The sequence below is a fragment of the Enhydra lutris genome, unplaced genomic scaffold (genome assembly GCF_002288905.1).
Source record: "Enhydra lutris kenyoni isolate GAN:26980312 unplaced genomic scaffold, ASM228890v2 scaffoldscaffold13, whole genome shotgun sequence".
Taxonomy (NCBI): domain Eukaryota; kingdom Metazoa; phylum Chordata; class Mammalia; order Carnivora; family Mustelidae; genus Enhydra; species Enhydra lutris.
Window position 1 is genome coordinate 51,932,946 of NW_019154097.1, and position 25,524 is coordinate 51,958,469.

A 25,524-nucleotide genomic window follows, 5' to 3' on the forward strand; every position below is an offset into this window, starting at 1 on the left:
CAACTGCCTACTGATGTCTCTACTTGAAGATCCAGTTGGCAATTTCACGTGCCCAAAACATGTTCACTTCTCCCTACTCCAACTAAAATCTATCCCTCCCAATCTCCCCTCCCGTATTTGTGACCAAAACCACCATTCACCCAGTTGCACACACAAAAAACCTTGTATTTACCCTTGACTCCTTTCCCTCTCACCTCACATCCAATCCATCTGCAAATCTCTCTGTTCCACCTGAAAAAAAAAAAAAAATCCCTAATCTGATCATTTGCCCCACTTCCTTCCTGACCATACTAGTTAAAGTCACCATCCAGTATTACCTAGACTCCTGCAGTCTCTTCCTAACTAGCATTCCTGCTTCTACTCTGAGCTCTCTAGGACCAGAGTCCTCTTTGTAAAAATCAACCCACGCCCCCACTGCCAATTCTCTAGTAGTTTCCCATCGCAGAATAAAGTACAGATTCGGTATTAAGACCTTCTCTGATCTGGCCTCCCATCACCTGGCCCACCCCCATTCCCTACCACTCTTTGTCTCACTCCCTGCATTGCAGGCACCCATAGTTTCTCTAACACACCAGGCATATCCCCTCTGCTTGAAGTGTGTTTCCTCCCAGCGGTCGCCATAGCTCACCTCCTTATGTCATTCCATTTTCTGCTCAAATGTTCCCTCTTCATAAGACTCCCTGACCACACTTGTACTTCCATCACCTCTCTACCTCTTCCGCTGCTTTATTTTTCCTGTGGGTCCCCCCCCCCACAACACTTCCTGCTTAGGCTAATATTTAGTTCATTTGTTAGTGAGTTCGCTAGTTGGTTATATACTTACCCACTAAAACATCGCTTTGGGAGGACAGGGACCTTCCATGCCGTTGTATTCCCAGTTCCTAAAACAGTGCCTGGCACACAGGAAGCTCTCCAAAAATATGCGTTGAGTGAATGATTTACCAAAGGCAAGGGGTGCAAATAAGTGCATAGATTTCCATGGGCACCTGCTCCCTCCCAACATCCCCCCCCAACACACCCCCCTTATCAGCTCTAGGGAGAGGGCGACACTTCCTGGGGTTGGGGGAGGGGCGCCTCAGTTTCCTTCGTCCTCCCACCTCGTGGGGGAGTCAAGACTCAGTGGGCGGTGAGCGGACAGAGGTCCCTCTCTATGGTCCTACTCCCCAGGCCCCTCCTCCCTAGCACCCGGCGTGCCTCTATGGTTCTTCCTGTCATTAGTCGGGAGGGGGCGCTGTGCGCAGGCGCGAGGTGAAGCCGCGGCGGGGCCGGAAGGAGTGCAGCGGCGGCCTCGGCGGCGGCGGCGACGAAGCTGTCGGCGGCCGCTCCTGGTGACTAAAAGCCGTGGCGACAGAGGCCGCCGAGCCCGCCTGGCGAGCCGGCGAGCTGAGTGGCGAGTAAGTGTCGGCTGCGGGGCGCACCCGGCTCCTCGGCAGGCCGCGTGAGGCGAGTGGCGTCTCAGCCCGGCGCCTCCATTAAGCCCCGGGGTGGGGGCGGGGGCGGGGGCCACTGCCGTGGGGGGCGGCGGGGCCGCAGAGTCGGGGGCGCGGGCCTGGCCCGGCGGCCGCCCGAACGCGAGCGGGCCCGGGGCCGCGCGGGGCGCCGCTGAGCGCCGGGCGGCTCGAGCAGCGGGGCCGGCGGCGAGGCGGGAGCCACAAAGGCGCAAGCTGCCGGCGGACCCTCCCCCGCGCCCGCCACTTCGGGAAGTTTCGCGGGCCGGTCCCTCGGCCTGCTGCGCGAGGGCGAAAGCGCCGAAAGACCGAGTTTCCCTGGCGGCACCTCGCGGGAGGCGGCGTCGGTGGAGCCGAGCGCGGCCTGGAGCGCGCGGGCGGCGATGCCCTGTGACTCTGAACTCCGGCGCCCCCGACCCAGGGGCGCCGGGCCTCAGTCCCCAATCCTCCCGACTCGGTTCAGGAGGGCTGTCTTCTCGAGGAAGCCGGCGACTCCCACCCAGCCCTCGTGAGGACATCCAAGTGCGTCAAAACCCCGTGCAGCGCGGGGAACGCGAGCCCGACAAAATGTGCCTGGAGCGCCGCACAGTGAACGAGACCGGCGTTCCCGCGTGGGATGTGGCTGGAGACTGCGTGGAACGATTGTCTCAAAACTTTGGGCCACTTCAGTCCTGTGGGAGAGCCCTCCCCTCCCCCAGGGTGCCTGCGGGGTCCCATGTAAACCAGCCAGGGGCCCTGTAAATAACCCGAATATCGCACACGTGATAAGTGCCTGGGTCGAGCTGGTCCTAAGCACTTTGCTGATGCAAAGAGAAGATTTATTTACCCTGCTGGGAGCTGGGAGAGATAGGGAAGATTTTAGGACCGACCTCAATTTTAGCACGCTTGCGTGAAGAAAGACTGCCGAGGAACAGCCGTGTTTTGTTGTGTTTATTGTATGGGTAATTTCTTGGGGCTGGGGATAGGGAGTGGTGTGAATCTGAGGAGAACCTGGGGCCAGATTTGGGATCTCCCCCGTAATCCTAAATAGAGGTTAGCGGGCAGTAAGTGAAAAAGAAGCCTTCCAGCCCCTGTGGAGGAAATCTAATAAAGGAAGTTGAAATGTGAGTCAAGGAGACAAAGTTTATGAAATAGGGTAGACGAGAGCACCTTTGCTTGCGAACTCTGATGGTTTCTATTTATTTATTTATTTTTAGATTTTATTTATTTATTTGACAGAGAGAGAGAGATCACAAGTAGGCGGAGAGGCAGGTAGAGGAGGAGGGGGGGGGGGGGAAGCAGGCCCCCCGCTGAGCAGAGAGCCTGGATCCCAGGACCATAACCCGAGCGGAAGGCAGAGCCTCAACCCACTGAGCTACCCAGCGCCCCTGATGGCTTCTATTTAATCAGTGTTCGTTATATTCTAGGCTGTATTAGGGTCTTTTCAGACCTTATAACTAGTTGTCACAGCTGGCGATGTTATTTTCATTGTCAGTAAGACAAAACATGATGCCAGTTATTATGTCCTAGACACTGTTCTAAGCATTTTATATATATTAACTCCTTTAATCTTCAGTGATGGGGGTTCTTCTTATCTTAAAAAGGAAGAAAATGAGGTACTGAAAAATAACTTACACAGTCGCAAAGCTTGTAAGGGTCAGAGCTGGGACTTGAACTCAGTTTGGTTCCATAGTTTATGCTCCTAATTATTTTGCTAAACATGTGAATGATACTCACTTGAAAAGTTCTGGAGTATTTACTTGGGGCCAGGCAGTGTGCTGTGTCCTGTGGCTATGGGAGTCAGTAAGATGTAGGGTCCTACATCTTTAGAACTTGTTTTAGCAGAGGAGCTAGCTATCTAACATAGCTTCCTAAGTAATTGTAGATTATTGTTGTGCCAAGAACTCTGAAGGATTGTGATATGTTGTGTGAATGAATAGTGGGGGATAGTCAGGAAAGGTCCTCCTTCTGAGGAAGTGATATTTAAGATGAGAAACTCAAGGATGAATGGAGTTTATTTGGTCTGAGGCAGTGAAAAATAGCCAGCCAGCTAGAGGGAAGAGGAAGGAGTATGGCGTGTTCAAGGGACTGAGCCATGGTCCCTGCAAAATTGTGAATGGGGGAGGGGTGCAAGCTGAGGCTAGCTGTGTCAGCAAGGGTCCTAAGAGGCAGCATTTCACAGGCCTGGGATTTTGGTCCTCCCGTGATGAGATTTTATGATTCACAAACCAGCCTCCATGCTACATGAAGATATGTCAGACACTACTGAGATAGAAGGGGTCACGTAACATGAGTTCACAGAGGATTCACCTGTAAAAAGATTGTTGAAAACGATTTTTTTTTTTCCTTTTGTGGATGAGGCTGTGCTTGCTTATTCCAGTTTCTGAATCAATTTTTACTCGACATTTGAGGAAAATCTTAGGTTATATGTTAAACATTTTAGCCAACCCAGTGAAGATTTTGAGTTTAATTTTTGGTTTAAAACCTTTCCTATTGTAGAAAGACACTGATATGAGGATTTTTAGAGCTCTTTTAAACTCTGCTAAAACTGCAGACTGATTGTTCACATAATTCTGTCTTTGGTTATGAATACCATTTTATCTTAATTCTTTAACTTTGTCTATATATTAAAATATACACCCATTGCATTTTTTTTTTTTTTTATTCTGAACTCATCACTTGCCTTGTTCCTTCTTAATGGGATTGCCATCCTTCAGTCACCCAACATCTAGGTGTCCTCAACATCTCAGTCAACTTTGACTCCTTTATTTTCTTCTTGCCTCATGGCTCTTTACATACAAAAATCCCATTGAATCTAACCGTAGTTGGTATCTTACATCTTTTTCTTTTCCCTGCTTATTGTTATCTCTAGTTCATACTTCACTGCCTCTTGTTTCCTGGGTTTCCTGCTACTAGATGTTTTTTATAGTCTTACACATTGCAGTTAGGTTGATTTTCCTAAAGTACGAGTCTCTGTATTACTTCTTATTGGTTAGAAAATAAAATTTGATCTGTACTTCAGTTATCTATAGATGCACAGAGCAAACCACTCTCAAACGTATAACTTAATATGACAATTTTATTTGTCAGCAATTTTGTGAGTCAGGAGATTGGGAAGGACTAATGTGGGCTTTCTTTTTTTCCCCCCTGGTCCACATGTTGCTAGCAGAGGTGGTAGGGCTGGAGGTTCCACTTCCAAAATGCTTTTTCACTCCATGCCTTGTCAGGGACTGCAGGGAGGCAGGGCTCAGCTATGTTTTATTTCTTCGGGTAGTGTTGGCTTTCCGTGTGCTCTCTCCATCAGGAGGCAGACCTCTTAATGGTAATTCTGATCTCCAGGAGCCCTAGGTGGAAGCTGCCCAAAGTTGTTCTCTTAAAGGCAAAGCTTGGAGCTAGCACAGCATTCATTTTAGCTTAAATACAACTATCTGGGCAAAGCTTCCTTCACTACCTGCCCTCTCCCAACTGGAATAGTGTCTTCGTTGTGCTATTTCTTTTTATTTTGTAGTGTGCTTCATTGTGTGCTGAGTTTCTCTCACTGATTTTACTCCCCAATTTTTTGAGGCAAAATCCATGTTGGATTTTCTTTGTATGTATTCCCCATGGTGCATAACACTTTTTTTTTTTTAAGACTTGATATATTTGAAAGCGAGAAAGAACACAAGGTGAGCAGCAGAGGGACCAGCAGATTTCGCGGTGAGCACAGAGCCTGATGTAGGGCTTGATTCCAGGATCCCCAGATCATGACCTGAGCCAAAGTCAGATGTTCAATGAACTGAGTCACCCAGGCACCCCACAACTGTTTTATACCGCATGGCAAGATGACAGTAGTATTTGCTGAATTCTTTAATGTATTTTAATTTTAAATAGTCATGTAGGGGTGCCTGGGTGGTTCAGTCAGTTAAGCATTCAACTTGATTTCAGCTCCTTGATCTCAGGGTCCTGAGCTCAAGCCCCATGTTGGGCTCTACACTGGGCATGGAGCCTACTTAAAAAAAAAAAAGAAAAGAAAAGATAATATAAATAATTCAGTATAGAAAAGTCAGGAAATATAACAAAGCAAAAAAAACAAAACTACTTTAAACTTAGTACTTATAAATAACCATTATTAGCTTTTTGTTGTGTTGATTTAATATTGATTTAACCTTAGTATAGGCTTACAACGAATGAATATCCAAACGACGGTTAAGATGAGGAGCTAGGATTTGAATGCAGAGCAGTAATCACTTACAGTCACTCAGAAAACCATGCAGGGAAACGGTGTTGTGGAGTGCTACGACGTGGGCACGTACAGCTTCTTGCAGCCTGTGCCTGGCTCTGCTTCGCCCACCTTCCACTGGAATGTTCCCAGAGATTAACTCATTCACTTGGAAACATACTACCCCAAGACCAGTGTTGCAGATGTGACAGACATATTTATGGCGATTACTCTGGAAAGCAGGAACATCACAAACCCCAGGACCATGCAGTATTATTAGCATGTGGAAGGAAAAATGGAGATGTAACACAAATAGAAGGATGAGAAGAAATTTATAACCGAAGAAAATCCTGATAAACTGATTGTTGTCACTCAAGCTTAACTCTGGTTATATATGGCTCTGATGGATGAAGATGTCTTTGGAGCCACTCATTTACTCAACAACTGTGCCAGACACAGGAAATACTGCTCTGAATAAGATGTAGTCAAGGGCATATGGAGAACACAGTTCACATGTGAACTTTGTCACGTGTTGCTATATCCATCCAAGGAAGAGGAGATTTTTAAAAAGGTAATGAGGACAATTGTAGGAGGTGGAAGAGAATATAGAATTGTTACCTCATTTTTCTTAAGTTTTTACAATACAGTAGTACTACATACGATTCTCTGTGGGGTGAGGAAGTGCTAAAATGTATGCTAATTTTTGTTTCTAATCTGGAAGCATTATCTGATGTATTGACTATAGAGTATAGTCACAAATGTACATATGATAATTTTTACAATAAAAGGAAGAGGAAAAACTATTCTGTTAGGTAGCATTTCTCATTTCTGGATTCCACATTTGTTGAGCCATTTTCTTCAGCTGTCTGATGAAGAAGCTACTTCCAGAGGAAAAATGAAGTTTCTTATAGAAGGAATTAAAAGTTTAACTGAATAGTTATCATAAAACTAGCAAAAAGTAATCTGGAAGAGGAAAATAAAGCCCTACCCCCACGTTTGGCTGTATTGTCGACTTACTAATAAACACTGTACATCTACTGTGTACTTTTGATAACAAGCTCCTGTTTTGGTGACATTTACCATTTACAAAGCAGCTTCTCATATTCCAGCACAACCTTAACAAGGTAAGAATAGCAATTTCCATTTCATAGGGAATAATAATAGCCATAATGTGACACTGGGCATGTGCCACACACTATGGTAAATATATTCAATTTTAAAACAACTATCCTCATTTTACAAATAAACTAGGTCCAAGAGATTGAGCAATTTATGCAGTCACTGAGTCACTAAATGGTGAAGCCAGGGTTCATGCTTAGGTAGTTTGATCTGAAGCCCAGATGAGAGGACTGAATGTCAGGGACTTTAATGACCTTTGCATAGAAGCTAGTAAGGAGTAGAAATTCCCTCATCAGACTACTTTTCTCACTGAAGTTTGGGGACATTGAATGTACCACTTACTCATGAGGAATCTTGCTTTTAAAGCACCGCCAGTAATGTGTTTAACTACAAGCTTGACATTCTAGCTAAATTAGGTATATGTAAAATGAGTCACATTTCCCTTTGACTTCCAGTATAAAATTGAAAGAACTTTGTGGTAAAAGAAGAAACAAGAAACGTGGCTAGTGGGATTATGTTCACAATACTTTTTTAAAATTGTATTTGAAAGAAAAGTAAAGATTTGAATACAGTTTAAATTTGACATTAGAACTCTTTTACCATGCTGTTTATAAATGATGCCACTTTTATTTCAAGGGAGATTTGTAAATTTTTAAAAATTGAGATACCTTTGTCCAGTTACAGATATCAGAAAGTTTTACTGTTAAACTTTGTCTTGATACACAACCTAGTATTCTCTATATTGGAAAAATGCTGATGTTATTTGATTTTTAACTTTGTATAGGCATCATTATATGAGAAGCTAGAGTCTGGGGTCTACTTTTTCTAAAGCATGTTTCTCCCAGAAAGGTGGAAAAAATTGAGATTTTCTTGAAACCAAGAACATTGGTTCTTAATTATTTTCATTAAAATAAAGCAAGAAAATGGTTCACATGGTTCAAAACACTACTGTTTCACAGAGGCAACCACTTTTTTTCTCAGAATGGCTTTTGTTCCCCTAACTTTCCCATTTTGAAATAGAGTACACACAAAGAAGTTTGACCCCAAACTCAGTTTAGGCCTGTGCCTAAACTTCATCTAAATGAAGTCATTCGAGGTATATTCTCTTACATTTGGGTTCCTTCCCTCAACCATTATGAATGGCTTAATGAATTAAAAGATGCTTGTATCCACCACCCAGTTTAAGAAGTAAACTCCCATCTCTAAGCCATATCCATTAGCCATTATCCCATCCTGATCATAACTCATTCCTTCCCCCAAAATTAACTCCTAATCTGACTTTTATAATCATTTTATCATGTTTATTTTATCACCTAAGAGTACATTCCTAGATACTGTAATCTCATTTTAAAATTTTGATGTTTTTTTAAAATCTAAGTTTCCTCTTCCTTTTTTTTTTTTTCCTTATAATTTATCTGGTGTTGAACCTGATCCATTTGACCTGTAATTCCCAGAGCCTAGCTAGGTGTTCAACAGTCTTCTAAAAAAATTATCATCCCCATATAGAGCCTTTTAAAACATTTTTATTTCTAATCCTTTCTCATTAAATAATAAGGAATAAGATTTTACTGGATGGGACTGAATTTTGGAGGGTCACAAACCACTATAATATCTTAAGATCTTTTCACACCCTTGCAAAAGCACTTTCATTGAGAATACATGGTCTGGGTTGCATAATTATGGTGCAGTTCAAAAATTTCATTTTCTGTCTAGCCTCTATTTTAAAAGGGGTTGGGTCCAGATCCTTGTCCAAACTCTGGTTCCATCTCTTTCACAAGACTGTAGAATAGTGTTCTTTCCTTGGAAGGCACTTAGTTCTTGTCTCTACGATGTTAGCAGCCAGTGATATTTAAGGTCCAGATTTAGTAATCATTGAGGATTGCAAAATGGTATTTTAGTTGGATTTTTTAAATTAATACTGGAATATTTTTATAAAGAAACCATTTTCTTGTGTACTACTTGTCCAGTTACATACAGTTTATATAGAAAAGGCAAGAAAGTACCAGATTCCTTGCCTCTATTTCATCTATATTTTATTTGTTTGCTTGCTTATTTATTTATCTGTAGAGAGGAAGAGGGAGACACAATCTTAAGGAGGCTCCACACTCAGCGCAGAGCCCATTGTGGGACTTGATCTCACAACCCTGAGTTCCTGACCTGAGCCAAAATCGAGACAGATGCTTAACTGACTGAGCCATCCAGGCACCCCTGTTTTACCAGTTTTAAAGATAAAGTTTGGTTGATAATATCCTTTGAAAATGACCTTTTGGAAAATAATTATGACCATTTTTATTTATGTTTTTTTAAGAGTCTCATGCATATTATTATCTTTCTTGGAGCTCAAATTGTCCCATGTTTGGCCAGTGGGAGCCTCTTCAGGATTTTCTTTTTCTGTGTTATTCTGACTGAACCCAGTCTTTGATAAGTAGTTTTTGATTGCTTTCTTGATATTTAGTATGACAAGGTATTGTAGGCTCGTTTTGTAATATTCCTGCTCCAGAATTGGAATTAGTAATTTCTAAAAAATCCTGGTTTCTTTTGGTGGGAAATAGTATTTTAAGACATAATCTAGGCATTGTTCATTGCTACAAGTAATTGGTTTTTAGGCCTTTGGAGGTGGAGGGGGGCAGGACAGAACTAAAATATTTTATGAGTTCACACTAATTCAGATTTAGGGCTATTGAGCCCTAAATCTTCTTTTATAGGTTTTTTCTGTAGGCTTTTTCTTCTATATTATAAATAAGATTCCTTTTTTTACACTGAAATTCTTCATTCTCGAGGGCACAGGGATTAATAGAATATGCCATAACTGCTAATCTTTTAACTTGTTACACACAAAAGTGTCAGAATGAAAGTCTCAGAATGTCACAACCATTATGATTACATGACTTTAAAATTTTGCATATGCTTCCCCCCCATAATTTTTATGATTGTACTATATTGCTTAATTTTAGTTCTTATTTAACCTTTGTGCTACAAGTAATTACATATTTAATGTTTATTGCCAGCCTTTGTGTTGTTGTCTTTAGTCATTTTGGTTGCCTGAAGTTTATTTTTCTGTCAGATTCCTTAGGAAGGTTCTATAGAAACAATCAGTAATCCATAAATTCTACATGTTGATAAATTTGTGCTCCTTTTCTTTGAAATTATTTTTGCTGGATATAAAATCTGTGGTTCATATTTTTTGAAAAAGTATCTTAACACCATTTTCTAATGACATAAAGCGTCACTATCAAAGTCTGCTAATCTAATTTTCTTTCTTTTCAGTGGCTCAAGCCCAGCTCCTAAAAGGATTTTTTTCTCTTTAAAGTATGTGTGTCTTGGTAGTTGTCATTTTGGGTGGTTTTGTTTTGTTTTTTTTGTTTTTCTTGTTTTTTAGGTATTTACTGTATTCTTTTGAAATGTAGCCTTAACATTTTTATTTTAGGAAAAATAAAATTTTTTTCTGTTACAATTTTTAGTATTCTCTTCCCTTTTGATTTATTCAAGAGCTGCTGTTTGTTACGTTGGACAGTCTTTGTCTTGAATATTTGTTCCTTATCTCTTTATTTTTCTATTTAAAGTTTTCCTCCTTTTACCTTCCAGTTCTAAGCAGTATGTGTTGTGTTTATTCACACTTACGTTCCTTCTAATTTAGTCTTCACTCCTAAAACTTCTTAAAATTTTTATTTCTTTCCTGAGATCTGCCACGCCATTTCTGAGTTTTCTTGTTCTGACTTATGTTGTTGTTTTATGTCTAGTATTATTTTCATAGTGTCCTTTAGGTTGTTTTTTCTGGCATGCTTTTGTTGTTTATAGGGATGTTGTTTTGCTACTGCTTGTTTTTCTTACAACTTTATAGGAGTTTTGACATCAGTCCTTTTCTAACTCATTTTTTCAGCAGAAACTTTGCAGGCCAGAATCTTTGCTCATTTTTAATGAAATTGGGTTTTTTGGGACTTTTAGAAGGAGGGTACTTTAGGATAGCTTTTCCAACTTCACAGAAATCCCTTTTCATGCAGTTTTCAAAATATGACAGCTGCTTCCCCCTTAAAAATTTCTTTTGTGAATAGAGTTTTTTATTTTTAATGTACAAAATTTTATTTTTAATGTACAATATTTACAGTAGTACAATATGTACAACTATGTTTCCCAACCCCAAGTTTGTGAAGGCATTTTTTTTAAAGTATCTTCTAGAAACTCTTCTACCTTTGTGTTTAAATCAAGAATTCACCTAAAGTCATTTTTGTCTAAGGCATGAGGAAGAGACTTAGTTCCTCATTCTTCCTTCCCCCTCCCACAGCTTTCTAGTACAGCATACAGTAAAAACATGTTTTCCACTGCTCTGCAATGCCACTTTTGTCATAAATCAGACATCCACATGTGAATGAATCAGTTTCTGGACTCTATTCCTTTCGTCTGTTTTTCTCTTCTTTTGCCAATACTGCATGGTCTTAATTAACTGTAGTTTTGTATTAATAAGACTTAACTATCTAATAGTTTAAGTCTTCCACCTCTTGTTTTTCTTTATGAACGCCTTAGTTATTCTTGGCTCTTTGCATTTTCCTGTAGATTTTATTTTTGTTTTAATTTATTTATTTGACAGAGAGATCACAAGTAAGCAGAGAGGCAGGCAGAGAGAGGGGGGGAAGCAAGCTCCCCGCTTAGCAGAGAGCCCGATGTGGGGCTCGATCCCAGAACCCCAAGATCATGACCCGAGCCGAAGGCAGAGGCTTAACCCACTGAGCCACCCAGGTGCCCCTCCTGTAGATTTTAAAATCATGTAGTATATAGCCACTTTTTAAAAATCTGATTAAGGCTATATTAAATTTGTAGATCAGTTTGGGAGGAATTGACATCTTTACAAAATGGAGCTTTCCAGTCCATGAATGTGGTATGTGTCTCCATTCATTAGTGTTCTTTGGTTTCGCTCAGTGATTTACAGTTTTTTATATAGAGGTCTGGCACATCTTTCATTGCATTTATTCCTTGATATATGATAGTTTTTGATGCTACTCTAAGGAGTATCCTTTCAAAATGCCATTTTCTAATTGTTTCTTACTAGTATAGCATTCATTTTTGCATATTGGCCTTGTATCCGTAGACTTTGTTATTCATTCCACTTACTCATTACAGTGGTGGTTCTATGTACCGTCACTTATATGTATTTGTCCCACTGTTTTGTTCCCCTGTTATCTTCCAGTATTTTTATCATTTTATTTATTTATTTTTTTTTTTTAAAGATTTTATTTATTTATTTGACAGAGATCACAAGCAGGCAGAGAGGCAGGCAGAGAGAGAGGAGGAAGCAGGCTCCCTGCTGAGCAGAGAGTCCAATGCCGGGCTCGATCCCAGGACCCTGAGATCATGACCTGAGCCGAAGGCAGCGGCCCAACCCACTGAGCCACCCAGGCGCCCCGATATTTTTTTTTTTTTTTAAGTAGGTTTCATGCCCAACGTGGGACTTGAACTCGAGACGCCAAGACTGAGATCTGAGCTGAGATCAAGAGTTGGACACTCAACCGACTGAGCCACCCAGGTGCCCCTGTTGTTTTATCTTTTGATAATCCTTCTGGAACTAATGTTTATGTGTGGTATAAGAAATGAATCAAGGCTCATTTTCTTACTCTATAGATACCCACTTGGCCCAGCAATGTTTATCGGGAGACCATTGTTCCCACTGCATTGCAGTAGCACCTTTGTTTTTATATAGATGACCAAACGTATATGGGTCTGTTTCTGAGCCCTCTAGTCTGTTTTTCTGTCTTTGCATCAATAGACAATCTTGGGGCCCCTGGGTGGCTCAGTGGTTTAAAGCCTCTGCTTCGGCTCAGGTCATGATCCTGGGGTCCTGGGATCGAGCCCCGCATCGGGTGCTTGGTGGGAGTCTGCTTCACCCCCTCTCTCTGTCTTCCTCTCTGCCTCCTTGTGATCTCTGTCTGTCAAATAAATAAATAAAATCTTTTTTTAAAAAATGTATGTATGTATATAAAATCTTATCATCTGCAAATAATGCCACTTTAATTTCTTCCTTTCGGCTCGATATTTTATTTCTCTTTATTGCCCTACTGCACCTTCCACAACCTCCAGTACAGTGTAGATGAGAAATGGTGCAAACTGTCCTCAATTTTAGGGAAAAAGCTTTTCATTGTTAAACTGTTAGGTGTGAGGTTTTCTCTAGTGTTTTTGAAATGTCTTCAACTTGGTGAAGGTAGTCTTTAATCAGTAGGCTGAGAAATTTTAATCATGAATAGCTGTTAAATTTTAATGCTTTTTCCTCTAACCTACTGCAATGATGATATAGTTTTTTCTTTATTCCAATAACATAACTTACTTTGCTTTGGTTATGATTTTTGCATCTGTGTTCATGAGAGAGATTGGTCTTTCTTGTGCTGTTCTAATGAGCTTTTAGTATCAGAATTATGCAGGCCTCATAAAATGATTCAGAAATAATGTTCTTTTTCTGTTCTCTCAGTTTTCGTAATATTAGTTACACTTCTTCCTCGGATATTTAGAAGACTTTACTGGGAAAGGTTTCAGGGCTTTTACAGTATTCTTTGTGGGAAAGTTATTAGTTACTGATTCAGTTTCCTTATTTGGTAGAGTTCTGTTGATATTTAGTTTTCTTTGTTCAGGGGCACCTAGCTGGCTCAGTCCACAAAGCATGTGACTTTTGATTTCAGGGCCATGAGTTTGAGCCCCACAGTGGGTGTAGAGATTACCTAACTAAATAATTTTTAAATAAATAAATAAAAACTTTTCTTCACCTATGGTAAGTTGTATCTCAAAGAGTTTGTCCAGTCACAATTTCAAATTGATTGGTATAAAATTATACATAATACTCCTTTTATATTGTAGAATCTGTGGTGGTGTCTTCTTTTACATTCCTGATAATGGTTAGTTGTGTTTTCTCCCATTTTCCCTTGATCAGTTATGAGGGAGGTTTATCAGTCTTCTTAATCTTGTTAGAGAAACAACTTTTTGTTTGGATTTTTCTTTATATGTTTGTGTCTATTTTGTTGATTCCTGCTGTTAGGATTGCCTTCTATTTTTCTGGTTTGATTTACTGTGCTTTTTCTAGCTTCCTGAGATCGAGGCTTCAGTCATTGATTTCTTGGTCCTTTTTCTTCTCTAAACTAGCATTTGGATGTATAAATTGCCCTCTAACACTGCTTTAACTCCAGCCTATGAATTTTGACATATTTTGTTTTCATTACTGTTTGATTCATCCAGTCAAAATACAGGAGTTTCTGATTTTTGTCATAATTTCTTCTTTAATCCATGAGTTGTTTAATTTGCTTAATTTCCAGTATTTAGAAATTTCCTGGTTATCTTTTACTCACTGTTATCAGGTAACGATATACTGTATGATTTCAAGCCCATGAAATTTGTTGACACTAGCCTTATGACTCGGGATATAACCCATTTTGTAAATGTTCTCTATATACTTGAAAAGAATATGTGTTCTGCAGTTGTTAGTAGAGTGGTCTATCAATGTCAGTGAGGTCAAGTGGTTTGATAGTGCTCTTCAGATCTGTCCGGCTATAAGTGTGGATTTGTGTTACTTCCTTAAGTTCTGTCAGTTTGAGGTGTATGTATTTTTGAAACTGTATTATTAGATTCATACACATTTAATACTGTATCTTCTGTGAGTTGACCCTCTTAACTAGATGAAATCTCCCTACTCGTCTCTAATAACTACTTAAGTCAATTTTGTCTGATCCTAGTCTATTCATAGAATTTTTCATGGGTTTTGTTGTACCCCTTCTGCCCCCACAAAATGAAAAGATTAGTTGAAAAGAGAGCTTCAACATAGAATTGGAGTTTATTTAAAAAATCAGATGGAGGGGCGCCTGGGTGGCTCAGTGGGTTAAAACCTCTGCCTTCAGCTCAGGTCGTGATCCCGGGGTCCTGGGATCGAGCCCCGCATCAGGCTCTCTGCTCAGCGGGGAGCCTGCTTCCCCCTCTCTCTCTGCCTACTTGTGATCTCTGTCTGTGAAATAAATAAATAAAATCTTTAAAAAAAAATCAGATGGACATCTTATGACTGAAAAATAAAGTATCTTATTAGTTGACCAGTGTATTGCTTTCCATCCTTTGCTTTAAAGCTTTTTCTTAGCAGTGTTTATGTTGTCTGTTTATGTAATACAGTTTCCAATATGATTGTATTTAAGTTGTACAAGATAACGACTTACAGGGGCTCCTGGGTGGCTCAGTGGGTTAAGCCTCTGCCTTCAGCTCAGGTCATGATCTCAGGGTCCTGGAATCGAGCCCCGCATCGGGCTCTCTGCTCAGCGGGGAGCCTGCTTCCCCCCTCTCTCTGCCTGCCTCTCTGCCTCCTTGTGATCTCTCTCTCTCTCTCTCTGTGTGTGTCAAATAAATAAATAAAATCTTTAAAAAAAAAAAGAAAAGATAACGACTTACATAAATTGTGAACTAATTACCTTGGGAAGTTTAGTTAACATCATCATCTCATATGGGTAACCCCCCAAAAAAGAGAAAAATGTGTTTTCCTTTGCGATGAGATCTTTCAGGATTTACTCTCTTAGCAATTTCCAAATACACCCTACAGCAGTGTTAACTGTAGTCCTCATGTTGTACCTTCTGGCCCCATTACTTACTTATTTTATAACTGGAACTTTGTTCCTTTTGACCTCCTTTATCCAGTTCTCCTACCTTTGGTAACCATATGTGATTTCACTTTCTACGAGTTTGGGTCTTTGTGGGGTTTCGAGTTGTTTTTTGGACTCTACATGTGAAATCATATCTTGTTTGTTTTTCTGTCTCATTTCACTTAGTGTATAATGCTTAGTGTATAATTCATCCATGTTCTTGCAAATGACAGGATTGCCCTCTTTTTTACACCTTAGTAGCATTCTGTTTTCTAGCATTTCTTATTTTTTTTTTTCTTTTTAAAATTTACTTATGAGAGGGAGCAGAGGGAGAGGGACAAGCAGATTCCATGCTCAGTGCAGAGCCCAACGCAGGGCTCATTCTCAGGACCCTGAGATCATGACCTGAGCTGAAACCAAGAGTTGGACACTTAACTGAACTACCCAGGTGCCCCTCTATTTTCTTTACCCATTCACTGAATGAACACTTGGGCTGTGTCCACATCTTGGCTGTTGTAAATAATGCTGCAGCGAACATGGGGGTGCAGATACCTCTTCAACATTAGTGATTTCTTTTCCTTCAGATACATACCCAGAAATGGAATTGCTGGATCATATGGTAGTTTTATTTTTAATTTTGGGGGGGGTTATTTGTTTTTTTGTTTTAAATATATTTGAGAGAAAAGCACAAGTGAGGTTGGGGGTGGTGGAGGCAGAGGGAGAAGCAGACTCTCCACTGATCAGGGATCCCAATGCAGGACTCAGTCCCAGTACCCTGGGATCATGAAGTCAGCCAAAGGCAGAGGCGTAACTGACTGAGCCTCCAGATGCCCTTTTTTAAATTTTTTGATGCACCCCCATACTAGTTTGCATGAAGGGAATTTACATTCCCTCCAGTAGTGTACAAGGGCTATCTTTTATCTGTATCCTCGCCAGCATTTGTTATCTCTTTATCTTTTTCTAACAGGGGGGAAGCCATCACTCTTGGTTTTGATTTGCATTTCCCTGGTGATTAGTGATAATGAGCACGTTTTCATGGACCTGTAGTCCATTTGAGTGTCTTATTGGAAAAATGTCTATCTAGGTCCGTTGCCCATTTTAAAATTGAATTGTTTGCTTTTTGGCTATCGAGTCGTGGAAGTTCTTTGTATATTTTGGATTTTAACCCCTTACAAGATACTATGAGTTGTAAATATTTTCTCCCATTCCGTAGGTTGCTGTGATTGAGTTTTTAAGTTCATTTTATTCTTTATGTGTTCCATTTGTTCTTTGATCCTTTATTCCTCTGTTCTTTTACAATAATAGGTTGTTTTTTTTTTTTTTAATTATTTTTCTCCCCCCACCCATCAGCTTTTTAGTTACGCATTCTTTTATTTTTCCCATCAGTGGTTTCACCATAAGCTTAGAATGCTACCTTCAAATATGTGGGAAGAGTTCTGACAATCCCTCATTCTTAATGTGTTTTTTTTTTCAGACCCTTTTGAACAGATAGTCACCATGTTTAGATATTAGCAAGCACATATGTGTATGTCTGCATTTGAAAATGGCAGAGGGAAACAATAATGAAGAAGTCATTCATTTGAACAACTTTCACTGCCACAGGGGACAAGGTAAGTGTTTGTTCTCACTTTCTCCCTTTTATTATTGCTTTTTCTCTTTATGGTATAGTCATAGTTTCTTTGAAATGAACCTGTTTTGCACCATGTGGACCCCAGAGACATTTCATTTTTAGACCTCAGAACATCTGGTGTAATGGGCTCATTAGACTGGAATTTTGTGTCAGATGGTGACACATACTGGCATGAATGAAGTTTTAAGAATCTTTCATCACAAGTGGATTATTAAGCTATTAATGAGCAAGCCACAATAATCTGTGAATGTGCAGTCATTGGATCTTAAGAGGTGGGAGTGTGGGAATTGTGACAGTTCCATTTTTGAAGGAATGGGGTCTTCAAAGGAGTGCTTCTCCAGGGCTGTATGATCTGAAAGTGCTGCTACAGCATTTTTGTCCCTTCATATCATGCTTAATTTTTTTTCCCAAAAGATTCTGGTTGCCTTATAGGGAATTTTAGAATATATATTCTTTCATTGTACAGTGTTTAAAATTTGGAGAAGTTCATTGATTCAAAAAGGGAAGGGAGCTTGCATTTCTGTAACATTCCTAAATGCATGTGAAATTTCCTGTCAAATTACATTTACACCTAGGCTAAAAGGAAAAAATTCATGCTGCTGAGTAGGAAAAGCATTTTTTGCAAGTATAAATTCCATGGAAGGGGACTCCTGGATGACTCAGACAGTGAAGTGTCTGTTCAGGTCACGATCTTGGGATCCTGGGATCAAGTCCCAAGTCGGGTTCCCTGCTCAGTGAGGAGTCTAATTCTCCCTCTCCCTTTGTCACTCCCCCTCCCCACTTGAGTGCATACACATTCTCAAATAAATATAATCTTTTTTTTTTAATTTCCATGGAAGAAATTGTACTATATATTTTTTGAGGTTTTTTTCCCATTGATAATATTTTGTGCTTATGAAGATGATTTTTTTTCCCAGCAGAGGGTAAATTATATACATTTGGCTTTCAGAGAATATTAAAGTTGAGCAGATTTTTTTTTTAAGATTTTATTTGTTTATTTGACAGAGAGAGATCACAAGCAGGCAGAGAGGCAGGCAGAGAGACAGGAAGGGAAGCAAGCTCCCCACTGAGCAGAAAGCCCAGTGCGGGACTCTATCCCAGGAACAGGGATCATAACCTGAGCAGAAGGTAGAGGCCCAACCCACGGAGCCACCCAGGCATCCCTAAAGTTGAACAGATTTTATTAAGCAAATAGAGAAAAATAAAATGCTTAAACTATGCAAATTATTAATGCAAAAGAAGTACTAATTTTTAAGGATTTTACGAAGAGTTTATTCTAGCTTGGTAGTAAGAGAGCTGTAATTTATTACGATTCAGAAAGTTTTAAATCTTAGCTATAATTTGTATATGGGGTCATTTCCAAATCTTTTAAACATGTATATCAAATTAATGTTGTAGTTGTCTTTTAACTGGGTTTTAAATATACTTGAACAGGGTTCTAGAACAACTAATTCCTTTGGGGAAGTTATTCACTTTGGAGGTATATTTTTCTGTTAGACAAGTTTTGTGTATTTTGCACCCTGCATGAGGATTTTTTTCAGGATTGCAGAGTTTTGCTTTTACGAGCCATATTAATAATTTTTATAGTGCCAACTCCTGTAGATTTCTTTATTTTTAAATCTGCTTTATGAGGTATAATTTACTTAAATAAATGCACACATTTTAAGGATATAGTTCAGTGAACTTTGAAAAATGAAAATACCCATGTAATCACCCCCTTTATTCATGATGTAGGACATTTCTGTCATCCCAGAAAGGTTCCTCTTTGTCCTCTCTGCAGTCAGTCTTCACCCTACTCTCAGCCTAAGGAAACTACTGATCTGTTTTTTGTCACTATACAGTTTCATATAAATGGAACCATACAGTCTATATTCTTTATGCCTGAATTTTTCTGTGCAGTGTGATGTTTTGAGATTTTGCCATGTTGCATTAAATTAAATCCTTTTTAATTGCTGTGTAGTATTCAGTTGCAAGAATTCCATACCCAGTAAAAATAGGCTTAAAAATGAAGGTAATGGTCGGGTGCCTGGGTGGCTTAGTGGGTTAAGCCTCTGCCTTTGGCTCAGGTCATGATCCCAGGGTCCTGGGATCGAGCCCCACGTCGGGCTCTCTGCTCAGCAGGGAGCCTGCTTCTCCCTCTCTCTCTGCTTGCCTCTCTGCCTGCTTGTGATCTCTCTCTGTCAAATAAATAAATAAAATCTTTTTTAAAAAATGAAGGTAAGGAGCACCTGGGTGGCTCAGTTGTTGGGCATCTGCCTTTGGCTCAGGTCGTGATCCCAGGGTCCTGAGATCAGGCCCCACATCAGGCTCCCTGCTCTACGGGAAGCCTGCTTCTCCCTCTCCCACTCCTCCTGCTTGTGCTCTCTCTCTGTCAAACTAATAAATAAAATTGTAAGAAAAAAAAAGTTAAAAAAAAATGAAGGTAAAATAAAGGTTAAAAGTACAGGAGTAGAAAAAGACAGGTTATGCAAATAGCACAAAAAAGAAATGGTATGTCTATGTATTATCAGATAAAGTGAACACTTTAGCCAGAAGTATTAATAAATAAAGAGTTTATAATGATAAAGGGGTCAGTGCACCGGAAAGATAAAACAGTTCTAATCTCTGTACACTCAGTAACATGTTGTGAAAATACACAAACAAAAATTTACAGAACTAAAAGAAGAAATGGGTAAATGCACAATTATAATGGAGATTTTAAACATGTTTCTTTCATTAACAGAGCAAGCATACACAAACATTGGTGTGAATATAGAACACGATCAACAAATTTGACATAATAGACATAAATGGAGTATTGCACCCAACGTATTTAACAAAATTGGCCATTTTGAACCACAAAAAAGATCCAGGTTTCAGAGGATTGAAATCATATAGCTTATATTCTCTCACCATGTTGGAATTAAGTTGTAAATCAATTACAGAAATATAATTAGAAAATCCCTCTATGTGTGGAACATAGGAATACATTTCAGAATGACTTACGGTTCAAAAAAGAAATCACAGTGGAAATAAAAATATTTTGAATTGCATGATAATGAAAATACAAATTGTTGAAGCTTATGAGACGCATCTAATACCAGGTTTGAAGAAAACTGAATAAACGAGGACTCCACAAACTTCTAAAAGTCAGATAGTCACTGTTTTTGCCTTGGGAGTCTTATGCTGTCTGGCAGTTACTCAGCGATACCATTGTAAGATGAAAGCAGCTGTAGATGATACATAAATGAATGAGCATGGCTGTGTTCCGCCGAGGACACGAAGTACAGGTACCATCCCACCCCACACTGCTGGCAGGAGTGTATATTAGCACACTTGAGAAAATGATTTGGCGTTGTCCACTGAAATTGAACATATGCTTTCCCTATGGTTTAGCACTTCCCTCCTAGAATGTACCCAACTAAAATGAGTATACCAAGAGACATGCATAAGAGTGTTCAAGACAGCATTAGGGGCATCTAGGTGGCTCGGTCAGTTAAGTGTGCAACTCTTGATTTTGGCTCAGATCATGATAATCGGCCGTGGGATCAAGCCCAAGTTGGGTTCCGTGCTGGGCGTGGAGCCTACTTAAGATTTTTTCTCCCTCTCTCTCTTTAAAAAAAGTGTTCAAGACCGTGTTATCCAAAATAGCCAAGACTGGAACTAACCCAAATGTCCATTGACAGAAAAATAAATAACTTGTGATAGAGTCACATAGTGGATTACATACAGCAGAGAGCTACAGCACATGCCATAGCATGGATGCGTGGGCCTGGTATTTGCAAGAAAGCCAGAAACGAATGTATACTCAAAAACAAGCAGAACTAGTCTGTGGAGTTAGGAGACTATTAATGTGCTCGAAATGTATTTACTGACCTCGGTGATGGTCACTCAGGTATGGGCCTTTTGATTAATTCATAGAGTTTGACATTTGGTTCATAGATTTTGTTATACTTTAATTTTTTAAAGGCTAATGTATTTATACATGGTGCGTTGGGGAATAATCTTGTCAACCATTGGGCTTCCACTCTGAGATGATAGGTTTCAAGCCAGCTTTTTCATTGGGTCTTCCAAGGGTGTCAGTAAGTGTTCTGTTCTTGGGCCAGTTTTTGCAGAGAGGAATGTACATTTCCTACGTCAGGAATCAGAGACTGCCAGCATTCTGGGAGCGAAGCAATAGAAGGCGGCCCGAGGCTTGTTCATTATGCTCTTGCACTGGCACTCTCTTGACCCTGTGCCTGGTGCCTCTGCCTTAGTGTCTCTTCATAGTGGACCTCCACAGCGTGGGTTTTTTTGGAATGGCCAACTGAGCTTGACAGATTCTCTCCAAAACCAGTGGTAAAATTAGACGAAATTGTCCGACGTTCCATTCTGCTTGCTAGATGGGGTGTTGCCCAAATCAAGAATTGCTTAATAAAGCCAATTAGATTCTTCCAAAGAAAATTAAGCAAAATTGTAAAAATCAACAACAAAAACAAAAATTATTCAGTATCTGAAAATGACCAAAGGAATATAATGATAAGGAACATTCAGGAAAATGTGGAATTCTGTCATGAATTGGGGTACCTCTGGTTGGCTGTCCACCCTGTAGGCTGTGGGTGTGAGCCTTCTCCCCTCAAGCCATCATCGTTAACTTTTTTTAATGTTGAGGAAGTGGATGCTTGAGGAAGTTAGGTAATAGCATCACGCGGCTTTCATATGGTGGAGCGGAGACTCGAACCCGGGTAGTCTGACCTTAGATTCAACAGACTGCTGTCCCTGGCTCACCACAGCTCTGTTACAGGGATGAAGTGAGATAATTGACTTTAGATTGCTTTTCAAATTGTTGGATACCGTAAAAATAAATGAGACATTTGCCTTGAGGAACAATATTAGAGCTTTAGTGGAGAAATTTCAACATTTGTAATTGATGGTGCCTCTTTTCTCATTGTGTTTTTTTTCCCCTCTCTAACCTAGGAATCTCAAATGCATTTGCTCTTTGTTACCTGTTTTAACCTTTAATGTTCCCATGAGCCAGGCAGAAAAAAATTAACAGTTTCTGTTACCTAGTAATTCATAGACATGCTCTATTTTCTTTTTTGTTTTTAAGTACCATTTTCTTTCTTTTTTTAAAGATATTTATTTATTTATTTATTTATTTATTTATTTGACAGAGAGAGGGGGAACACAAGCAGGAGGAGTAGGAGAGAGCGCGGCAGGCCTCCCCCCAAACAGGGAGCCCGATGTGAGGCTTGATCCCAGAACCCTGGGATCATGACCCAAGCCAAAAGCAGACGCTTAACTACTGAGCCACCCAGGTGCCCCAGCATGCTCTGTTCTCAAACAAATAAGAGGAGTTAGAAACTTCCAACATAATTACTATATCCAGATAGCTTAACTCTAGCTGTACTTAAAAGGATGGGGCACCTAGGTGGCTCAGTCAGTCAAGTGTCCAACTCTTGATTTTGGCTCAGGTCATGACTTGAGTCCTGCGTTTGAGCCCCACATTGGGCTCCATGCTCAGCGGGGAATCTGCTTCTCTTCTCCCTCTCCTTCTGTCCTTCACCTGCTCCAGCGCTCACTTAATGTTTTCTCTTTCTCAAATCTTAAAAAATAAAAAGAAATTAGAAAGTTTCTATTGTTTACGGTCATAGATGATAAATGGGTTTTTGAAATATTGAACTGTGTATAAATTGTATCTAAAGTTTATGTCTAAGGTGAACAAATTAAATGAAAATTTTACTAGTTTTGAGTGAAAGTTTTTTCAGATTAGTCAGTTGAATAATAAAACGATGTTTTATTCCCTGGGAAGAATAGAGATGAGGTGGGAGACCGTGATTTCACTTTTTAAAAACTGGCAGTCAAGATTTCATCAACAGATTTCTCAGACCTAGTATAAGAAAAGGTTGATAATGTTGTTAGATTTTCTCTGTTGATTCCCAAAATGTATTATTGGCAAGGCTCACCACAGAAACCTAGCTGTGAATATTTGGGCATGTGTGCTGCTTGAAGAGATAAGCTAACACACCAGTAGCCATGAATTTGGCTTTAGGCTTGACCCTTTTCATGCCAAAATTGAATTAAAAGACTGAAGATCATGCTCATCTCCTGGTAACCATGTTCTCTGCCTCCTTTTAGACTGGATCAATCTCAGAGATGGACCCATCACCATATCTGACTCCTCTGATGAGGAAGGGGTTCCTATGCTGGTCACCCCAGCTCCTCAGCAACACGACGATGAGGACCTGGATGATGATGTCATCCTGACAGAAGTGAGTTTTCTTAAACTTACCATGATGAGACATTATTGCAAGTTAGTGATCTGATTCTTCGGCCCTGTGCTAGTGGTTGTTGGGACCTCATAGGACAGCTTGAGAGCACCATTTCTGTTGCACTGTGGCTCTGTGTGTGCTGTGGTCGTGCATCTTTGAGAATAGCCCCTTTCTGCTCTGACTGATGCTCCTGTAACTTTAGAAGCCAAATGTTTGGTCAGTTTCTCAACTTCTGAATTATTGCTCTGTTTGTGCACTGGTCTGCACTGTTGCAATTACTAAATCCTTGTAGTGTTCATCTCCCCTTTTTACTCTACATTTTTCAGAATCATCCTGGATATTTTTGTGCTTAATATTTTTATATGACTTTTGAGCTCAGCTTTTCTAATTCCAGCAGGTAGCTTGATGATGAAATTCAAAACAAACCTTATTATTAAACTTAACAATTTTTTGTAATACTGACCCTTTCTAACTTCTGTTCCATTTGGCCTAGCCTTCCTTTATATCCCTCAGCTAGAGCATTTTGAATTTTTTTTTTTAGTTTAAATGTTAAACATTTTTTGTTAAGTTTCTTCTTGATTATTTTATCTTTTCTATCACTTTTATAAATGGTATCTTTTCTTCCACTGTACTTTCTAACCATTTTTTTTTTAATTTAGAAGTGTGGAAGTTTTTATATTAATTTTATATTAATTTCACCTTATCTTTATTGTCTATAGTTGTTTTTCAGTTGACCCTATGACCCTCTCAAGGGATGGCAGCTGATCTACCTCTGCAAATAACGATACTTGCAGTTTCTTCCTTTCCAGTTTTTATTTCTGTCTATATCTTGTCTAATTATATTAAATAATGCCTTCTCAGAAATTTTAATAATAGGAGTAGGAGTGAGAAAAATATCCACTGACATAAATGGGAATACTTATTAATGTTTCTTTGCTAAGTGAGATAGTAGGTTTTTGCTTGAGTTACCCTTTTTTTTTTTTTTTTTTTTTTAAAGATTTTTATTAGAGAGCATGAGCAGGGGAGGAGCAGAGGGAGAGGGAGAAGCAGACTCCTCCCTGCGCAGGGACCCTGATGCAAGGCTGGATCCTGGGATTCAGTGATCATGACCTGAGCCAAAGGCAGACTCTTAACTAACTGAGCCACCCAGGCACGCTGAGATACCATTTTTTAAAGTATGTTACGGAAATAGGCATCTACTTTAAGTTTTTATTAGTGAATATAGAATTCTGTCAGATTCCATTTCAGCATCTGTGGAGATTGTCATACAATTTTTCTTCGATCTGTTAATATAAATTTTTCTGCTATCTCTGGATCAACTCTGCTTGGTAATGGTATTGTAATGTAATGGTAATACGCCCTTGGATTCCATTTGCTAAGATTTTATTTAGGGTTTTCTCCATAGTTCTTATGAGGGAGAGTGGCCTGTAGGTGTATATGTGTGCACCTGTGCTATCTTTGACAGGGTTTTTACAAACATGATTGATTCTGATTTCATGAAAAGAATTTAGAAGTTTTCTTCCTTCCTCTTCTTTGTGTTGACATTACTATTTTAAATAACATCGGAGTTACGTGTTAGAGATTTGATAGAATTTACCCTATAGGCATTTGGGCTGTTGCTTTTCTTGGGGGCCAGTTCTTTGAAACTGTCTCAGCTTCCTCTGTGGTAATTAACATGTTTAGATTTTCTGTCACTTTTGTTTTGTTTTGTTTTGTTTTTTTAAAGTAAGCTTTACACCCAGCATGGAGCCCAATGCAGGGCTCGAACTCAGCAACCACAAGATTAGGACCTGAGCCAAAATCAAGAGTCAGACACTTAACCAGACCCCAAGGCGTCCCCTCTGTCACTTCTTTTTTTTTGAAAATTGATTTATTTTAGAGAGTGGGGGAGGGGCAGAGGGAAAGAGAATCTCGAGCAAACTCTGCACTGAGCATGGAGCCCAACACAGGGCTCCATCTCAGGACCCTGAGATTACAACTTGAGCCAAAACCAAGAGTTGGATGCTTAACTGACCAAGCCACCAGGCACCCCTTCTGTCACTTTAATACCAGTTTTGTTCTGTGACACTTTCCTACAAAATAAATTCTTTAAGTTTTTTTTTTTTTAGTCTATTAAATAAAATTAAACCTCTTCTCTCTCTGTCCTCTGAGTCTGTTTTCCTTTCTTTCTTTCTTTCTTTTTTTTTTAAGAATTTATTTATTTGAGAGAGAGCATCAGCAGGGGAGGAGCAAAGAGAGATGCAGACTTCCCACTGAGCAGGGAGCATGATGCGGGGCTCAGTCCCATGACCCTGGGATCATGACCTGAGCTAAAGGCAGACACTTAACT

The 25,524-nt window shown here is 39.8% G+C and overlaps 1 protein-coding gene across 3 annotated transcripts in view; it reads left to right on the forward strand.

Moving 5' to 3' along the window:
- The first annotated feature begins 1,375 nt into the window (after positions 1-1,375).
- Positions 1,376-25,524, forward strand: part of LOC111145640 (ring finger protein 216) — a 143,133-nt gene continuing 118,984 nt past the window's right edge. For 2 of the 3 annotated variants that reach the window (XM_022500687.1, XM_022500689.1), the window contains exons 1-3: positions 12,238-12,262; positions 16,810-16,945; positions 23,062-23,195. In XM_022500687.1, the coding sequence (XP_022356395.1) occupies positions 16,879-16,945; positions 23,062-23,195 (201 nt within the window). In that variant the 5' untranslated portion in view covers positions 12,238-12,262; positions 16,810-16,878. Of the gene's footprint in view, positions 1,395-12,237; positions 12,263-16,809; positions 16,946-23,061; positions 23,196-25,524 lie in introns of those variants that run through there. The other variant, XM_022500688.1, reaches the window with a different exon arrangement.